Source organism: Scardinius erythrophthalmus (genome assembly GCF_964197995.2).
Source record: "Scardinius erythrophthalmus genome assembly, chromosome: 9".
In the NCBI taxonomy this organism is placed as follows: domain Eukaryota; kingdom Metazoa; phylum Chordata; class Actinopteri; order Cypriniformes; family Leuciscidae; genus Scardinius; species Scardinius erythrophthalmus.
In genome coordinates, this window is record NC_138229.1 from 5,333,880 (window position 1) to 5,342,206 (window position 8,327).

The following is an 8,327-nucleotide window of genomic DNA, read 5'->3' on the forward strand; positions in this document are numbered from 1 at the left end:
GAGGCCCTCATATGTCTCGTCGACGCGCCTTTGGAATTCGTCTTGAGCTGAATTGATTCCGAATGGCAGCCTCAGGAACCTGTATCTGCCGAAGGGGGTGTTAAATGTTGTTAGCAGGGATGACGTTGTGCTCAGCTTTATGGCCCAATAGCCTGATCTGGCGTCGAGGACGCTGAAGTACTTCGCTCCGGCGAGCTTTGTGGTGACATCCTCTAAAGTCGGTAAGGGGTAGTGCGGCCTTTTTATCGCCTTGTTGAGGTCTCTGGGGTCCAGGCAGACTCTCAGCTTGCCAGTCTGAGGTTTTTCTACAACAACGAGGGCATTAACCCATTCTGTGGGCTCTGTCACTTTGCAAATTACGTTGCTCTCTTCCATCTTGTCAAGCTCTTTTTTCAGTCTGTCTCGCAGAGCGATCGGTACTCTTCATGGTGGATACACTACTGGTGTGGCGTGTGGGTCGACATGGAGGTTGCACTCCCCTGGAAACTCTCCTATGCCCTGGAAGACGTCTGCGTATTCTTTAAGGAGGCTGTCTGTGTCTGTGCATGGTTTCGCTTCTTCCTCGGCCACAGCTAGTATCAGCTTGATTAACTTAAGGTCTAGGCTAGCTCTCATCCCTAGGATGGGGGGTGCTTTGGTGTCCACTATGTAGAATTCGAGCACTATGGAGGTGTTTTTATACTTGCACTTTAGATGACAGGTGCCTTTCACTTTCAGGAACTCACCGCCATATCCTGAGATTTTCTGAGTGGTTGGTTTTATGGCAGTGTCTCTGAACAGTCTTTCAAATATCTGTACTGGAATTGCATTGGTCTGTGCGCCAGTGTCAATTTTAAATTTAACTTTCTGAGTCCCGATTTCAATTTCAGCGTAAGCTTGTTCGTTACATTTTCCTGTGTTTTCACTTGTAAGTCCGTCAATAAAAAGTTCTACCTGCTCATCTTCAGTGTCTTCATCCATCGTGTGAATCACTTTTCTTGTGTGGGTGTTTGTGTGTAGTTTTGACTTACATGCTTTTGCAAAGTGATTGAATTTTTTGCATTTCATGCATTGCTTGCCTTTAGCTGGACAGGCGCCGTCTTTAGTCGTATGCAGGCCGCCGCATCTATCACATTCTCTTTGTGCTGTGGCGGGCTCTCTCGGCCTGGCTTTGTGACTCGTGCGCGCTGATCTGTGTTCCGGTCTTCGCGCTATGGCGTGTACAGCGTCGTTATTGGGGTATTTACTTCCCACCATCTCTTTGAGTTGGACTTGTGCTAGCTCATGAGATCGCGCGATGTCGATGGCTTGGTCTAGCGTTAGCTCCGCGCCGTGGCTGAGCAACTTCTCCCGCACTCGCGGTGAATTTGTGGCGAAAACAATACGGTCTCGCACCATCTCGTCGCTGTTGGGGTATCCACAGTCCTTAACTAACAGCTTCAGTTCCATGACAAAGTGTTCAAAAGTTTCCCCATCACCTTGTGTTTTCTCATGGAAACGATATCTTGCATATATCGGGTTAGATTTTGGTGTGAGGTACGCGGTGTACTTATCGTAGTATGTTTGTAGTTTCTTCGCGTCGTCATCTGTTAGTGTCCATGTGTTGAAAATGTCACGCCCTTTTTCCCCGATCCATAGGAGGAGATAGCTGCATTTGTCCTGTTCGCGTTTCTCCCGTAGAGGTCCGGAGAATATTAGCTCCGCGTGCTGCTTGAAACGCCGCCACGCTTCCGGTAAGTTACCTGATTCCCAATCCATCTTGGGTGCTGGGACGCCGAAACTATCCATGTTTCTTTCGGGACGTGAGTACTAGCCTCTACTCTGACACCATGTAGTGTTTGCTCACTGGCTAAACTATATTGTAAATGTAATAACTGGAACAGACACGGAGCTCTCTTAACTACATGCTTTTATTACTCTTGCTCTCCCTAATCTCGCGGGATACGAGACTTGCCCGAGGGCTACGGTGCCACTTTTAGGACATAAAGTAACAGTCAGGATGTTACACACGCGACTCTCTGTAACACAGTAGAGAAATTACCGTATGGACAGGAGGAGAAGCTCGCGCGCAATCGGGGGGACGTGGAGGCAAAATGACAAAATAATTAATCAGAATACTTAGCAAAAGTTTCTCCTGCTCCTACAGTAGCTCATGGACACCTCCTACTCACACTCTCCATCTCTGCAAGTTTCGGAAGGGAATGATTCAGATTTCGCTTGGCACAGCTACTAGAAGACAGACGGGTTGCTCACGTCACATCTACGTCGTCAAGCTCAGTTTGAGTCTGCGCAGTACGCTCAGCCATCAGGAAGTGAGAGCTTCTAATTGACTTCACTTTTCTCCGTTGAATCCAATGGGGTCGCTGTGTCCATTTCTTTTACTGTCTATGCTTCACGCACACAGAGCGAAGCTGGATTAACATTGTCATGGATTAATCATTTAAATTCTGCTCTGTACCTCATACAAACTTTTTTATACTGCCAGAGAGGACTGCGACTGCAACACATCATCATGTGAACGACTTTTGGTACCGGTTTTGACATTTTCGCAATAAATAAATTATTGTGATTACACATGTCTGTTGTTTTTTTAATTGTAGCCTACGTAGTTTTAAGAAATGGTTATGGGTAGGTTTAGGGGTAGGAGTAGGGTTAAGGGATCTTACATTTATCTATAAAACGGTAAAAGGGAAATTATACAGATATACAGTATATGATATGAAAGATTCGTAAATAGATTCGTTTTGTTGCTGTAAAATTTTAATAATGTTAAGTTTAACGTACAAACGTACAAAAAGTAGGCCTATGTTTTCTATCTTTGAAAATTACGTATTAATACCTACATAGTATTAACAATGAGACCAGGCTGCATTCTACACTAACCAATGTAGTGGGGCATGTTGTCACAATGGAACCTGCCATTTCAAAGCAACATTTTAATGGTAAAACGTCAAAGAAAAAAACTGTTTTAAATTATTTTGGCCAGCCAATGTTATAAATGTATCCATTTATTTGACATAACTGTGATAACTGTCACTGTGTCACAACCACCAGCTGAGGGCACTCCATCATTCTGCTTTATCTCACCGTGAACTACATTTCCCATAACCCATTGCCTGGATAATCATGTTGTGATACTTCCACTTGTGTGTTATTATCTTGTTCACTTTTGTCTATTTAAACCCTGTGTATTCACTCTTACTTTGTGAAATGTCTTGTTGCACTGCAGGTCTGAGCGTTATCCTAGTGTCCTGTGTCTTGGGTTTTTGATTCTCTGCCTGTGTGTTTGACCTTTTGTTTGTAATATGTATTATGATTCTGGATTGTCCCAATAAATCTGCATTTGGACCTTCACACCGAGTCTCTGAGCAGTTCATAACACCCTGAAATTGACAATGTATGAAAAGGTTCTCAATTCTACTTTTTACTTACACACCTGACTCTTGTCTGAATGTGTGTCAGTGATGTTTTGTTGGGTTTGATACCCAAACTAGAATGGAATTGTAATTTTAGTTTGGAGAATGAAATAAGATGCTTCTGTAAATTCTGTTCTGCCTGGTTCATATAATGCATGAAGCACATCATGCTATATATAAAATATCTCTTTTTATGAATTAAGGGTCAATCATCTATAAGGCCATCAGCTTCAGTGTTTTGTACATTATATTTGTGCATATTTCTTTGGGAAGTGTTGTACTGTAAGGCTGCCTCGGCTCTTTGCTTTGATCCGAACCTTTTCAAGTGCATGTTTAACTAAAATACTCTTGTGTCAAACCTCTCCTATAGCAGTTTAAGTGTATGTGTGTGTGTGTGTGCGCGCAGGATTTATGATGTCTCTGCTGACTTCAGTTTTCATTACATAAATGAGTACAGAAACAGGAACGGCTCATTATCAGAGGCAGGAAGTCAGATTTTCATTTCAGGTTCTGTCTTTTACTCATTCGGACGGTCACATGGCTCTTCCTCCGATTCTCCTTGGTGTTTTACTTTACACTGCAGGTAAGAAAGAAATTACATTCTACCCTCAAAACATGCTTTTGTGTTTGTCTGTATAAACTACCCTGTTCTTCTGTTGTTTCTTTGTATACTTTGATTGATTTCACTTCTTAAAGACAGCAGGGTGAGCAAGTACTGCATGTAGATTTGATTATAAGTGTGTATAATATTCTACTTTACAGCACTGTTCAGTTTATATCCAGCTGTGTAAGACTTCAACATTGCATAAAAAACTTTTAAACAGCTTTAAAATAAGTATTAAAATAAATCACTGGAATGTTCTTAACACACATGTACCATTTCATTTGATGTCTATATCCCACTATTTCTAAAATCACCTTCCTCAGACCATGACTTAACACTTTCATATTGTCATATTATGTTACATTATATTATATTAAACTTAAAAAGTCCCCCTTTCCATATTTCACCTGCTGTAAGTTCAACAACATCACACACATTCATAAGTTAATGGAGGCAGGAGGTCAAACCAAATAAAAACCGCTGAACAAATAATTATTTTGATGCATATATTTTTTATTTAATTTGAAATTTGTTTTAGCTATTTCGTAACAGTATTATCATTAAAGCTAAGTGTTCTAAAGTAGAAGACTTGTTTATAACATATTTTGCTGTGTGTGTGTGTGTGTGTGTGTGTGTGTGTGTGCGTGTTTGTTTTCTACAGAAACTTTGAGCATGAAGACATTAGATCATGTAACTGTGAGAAAAGGAGGATCTGTTACAATCCCGTGTCTGTATGACAGTCAGTATAAACTAAACTCAAAGCTCTGGTGTAGAGGGTTTACTTGGACATTCTGCCAAATCACAGCCCGTGCAAACGATACAGGGAAATGGACAATAACTGATTATCCAGCCTACAATATTTTTACTGTGAAACTCAACAATGCAACATCTTCAGACTCTGGATATTACTGGTGCGCTGTGGAGATTCATGAAAAACCAGATGACAGAAAATATTTGTATTTAACTGTTCAACAAGGTAAAGACTGTTTTCTTTTTTTACTTTTCCTCTGTATGATATGGGGTTTTATGCTTCAGTAGATACCTGATTAGATTTAACAAAATACTAAATTCAACTTTTTTTGTTTGTTTGCTGTGTGTGTTCAGCTCCTGATGTGTCTGTGATGAACAGCAGTGTATCTGGACATGAAGGTGATAATGTCAGTGTCCAGTGTTTCTACACTTCTGGATATCAGAATAAACTCAAACAGTGGTGCAGAATTAAAGATCAGAGCTGTTACACTGAGAAGAGGACTGACACATCCCAGAATCCATCAGTCCAGATCAGTGATGATGGGAGAAGCTCCTTCACTGTGTTGATGACTGGACTGAGACTCAGTGATTCTGGATGGTACTTCTGCTCTGTAGGAGATCTGCAGGTTTCTGTTCAACTCACGGTTCAGAAGGACAATAATACATATAAAAATACATGTAAGTAATTTATTTCAGTAATCTTGTGGAAAAGTATTTAATTGACATAAGACATTATATCTGGACTATGTTATGTATATTTATACTATGGGGCTGTTGAATGCTTGAATCTGATAAATGATTTCAAAGGTCCTTACAGACTACAACAGCAGAAGAACCAACACTGACCAGCAAATAAATATAGTAAATAATAGGATAAAAAAAAAATGATTTCCATGTTTTTGCCACAAAATTACACTTTATTATGTACGGAAAGCACATATTCTTTCTCCCACTCTCCAGGAGTCTCTCTCTGAACAATGTTTTGAGGTGTGCTAACCATATATAAGCAGAATAATTGACTCCAGGCCATTGAATTATTGAAATTGTTTTTTAATAATTCAACGGCCCGTCTGCAATTATTCCTTACATAATTCACCTATTATGTAATTTTATATTTATAAATATTATTTTATGTTGATACAATAAAACATAATTGCAATAAACTAGAATCAAACATTATTTTTGAACATTAGTTTTATCCTATGTAACTGTTTTTTTTGCTTTTTGTCCTCCAAACTCAGCTGAGAACGATACAAGCTCTGATGAAGCTGGTCCGTCTTCGTAAGTAAATCCCTGAAACTTGAAATAATCAAGTAACTGATTTAAAAAGGGACTTTTCTTAATAATGTCATTGACATTTTAGACCCATAAAATGATTCTATTTATAGTAACAGCAAAATAACAAGAAATGAGACCGAGGACGCCTCGTCTGACCACAGGAACAGGATTCTTCTGCTGATATGGACAGCTGTGCCGCTACTGACGCTGGTTTTGGTGATCTGGAGGCTTAAACAAAAACACAGTCAGTTCTAACACAGCTTTATATTCAATTCAAAGCAATATTCCACTGCTAATGCCTCAAATCCAATTTCACGGGATTTATTGCACTGCCGCATTACATTACCTTGGTGAAAACTCCATGAATAACACTTATCTTTTTTCATTTGTATAGCATTTTGCCTACAAGAAGTTTTTTTTATTTATTTGCATGTGGTTTTATGATGTGATTCTTCCTGTTTTAAGATTTCCCCACACAAGGACAAGACGTCTGTTCTGAGGTATGTGTTTAGGCCTTGAAATATCTACACATCAGACATACACATCTAAAACTGCAGCATGACTTTAGATTCATACCATCTGAATTATCTTTAAAGTTTTGTTTGCGCTCTTATACAGACAGAAGGTCTTGTGATGTATGACACAGTGGTCTTCAAGAAAGGAAAGGACAATGAACAAAACCAGGTCTCCATTGTAAGTAATGTTCTAATATAATCTATTTATGGGCAAGTTGGTGATCTCATGATTTATTTTTTTCTGTGGAAATGCATAATGTGCCATGATCTCAATGCTTTTAATCACTGGCTTGTTGAAATTCATCCCACTCTGTCTTGTGTTTTATTAAATGATTTTCAGAGCCGTCCTCCTGACCAAGATGAAGTGATTTACAGCGCTTTGAAACTTCACTAATAACAGATGATCTCTGACGGCAATTCACATTACGCATATTAAAATATGAAGTAATGGCATATTCGTCTGCTTTAAATCATCTAAAGTTTCCTTTAAAGCCACAAAGGAGGTGAGAAAGAAAAAGAGGAATTTCCAGCACATGTTTTAATGTGTTGTTTGCAGATTGAGAGGTCATGGTTGTGTCAGATTATCATTTTACTAATAAGAGTTTTGCCACAACTGCAAAATGCAAGTGTGAAAGTGTCACCTATATTTATTAGCATGTAGGTTTCTTCTGCTTTTCTACTTTTATTCTTAATCAATGTGAGAAGTAAAACTGAAACACTTCATGTCCACATCAAAGAGCAACACAATCAGTTTCAGTCAACTTTACATTTGTAAACCACTTCAGAAAAACCTGAAAAAATACACTCACTTGAAATCTAATAACTCAATATTTGGCTTTGCAAATAAAGGATTTTTTTTAAGCTGCTAAATATTTTAGCATTATTTTTGTTGATGGATTAAAAACATGTTAAAACATTTTCTCCTAATCAAGATTAATATTTGCTGTAAACCATTTTTAGGTTGATTTCCTCAAAAACTGTATGTGGAATGCATGGGATATTTCAATCTGTACATCAAGAAATATTTTGCTTAAGAAATCATGTGTATCATACATATTAATACATAAAATAATAAATATGCTGTTATGGCTCTCATTCAATGTAATGTTATGGGATTTTTATCACACGTGTGTCTACTATATTGGTGTATACACATATACAGTTGATATAAAAAATCTACACATCCCCAAGTATAAAATGTAAAAGTACACCATGCAACTTTTTTGATAAAAATTAACCAAATTTAAATGAGTCAATACATCATCAATCCTTCTTCCAAAGCGTGATTTTGTCTTACCCTGATTCACTATGGTTAAGCAAGCCTATTATAAGAGTTTATTTTAGACATTGGTTTTCACAGGGAATTGCGTACATACGTCACTCACCCGTGCGTATCTCGTCATATCCGTAAAAAGAGAAAAGTTGCTCGGCTGCTTTGAAGTTTCTGGTGTAGGGTGGCATAGCTTGTCACAAATAGCGAGAAAGGTCGACATGGAGCAGCTAAATCTCCGATCTCAGGACGAACAATGGAGCGTCATAATAAAAAAAGAATCAATATTTGCTTGTTTTTTTGGAGATGGCGAGACCTAAGGGATTTGAAATGTTGTTGTAAAAGCGTCGCGGAGATGTCCGTTTTTATTAACAGGTAGGCTAGTAATGTGTTTATTGAACAGATAAATTGTCATATGTAGCTCTCTAGTTCATTGTAAGCATTACTGTGAAGTGTTTCATCATGAGTTGTTGTAGTGGCGTGCTGGAATTTATTTTCAAGAAAGTAACATGTCT

General features: G+C 38.5%; 1 protein-coding gene across 1 annotated transcript in view; it reads left to right on the forward strand.

Moving 5' to 3' along the window:
• LOC308696695 (polymeric immunoglobulin receptor-like) overlaps window positions 1–7,640 on the forward strand; it is a gene marked incomplete at its 5' end in the record, with an annotated part of 37,724 nt that extends 30,084 nt beyond the window's left edge. Inside the window, 6 exons of the mRNA XM_081375590.1 lie at window positions 5,104–5,427; window positions 5,991–6,030; window positions 6,138–6,271; window positions 6,493–6,527; window positions 6,646–6,720; window positions 6,883–7,640. Of these exons, the coding sequence (XP_081231716.1) occupies window positions 5,104–5,427; window positions 5,991–6,030; window positions 6,138–6,271; window positions 6,493–6,527; window positions 6,646–6,720; window positions 6,883–6,936 (662 nt within the window). The 3' untranslated portion in view covers window positions 6,937–7,640. The remainder of the gene's footprint in view (window positions 1–5,103; window positions 5,428–5,990; window positions 6,031–6,137; window positions 6,272–6,492; window positions 6,528–6,645; window positions 6,721–6,882) is intronic.
• Window positions 7,641–8,327: the final 687 nt, after the last annotated feature.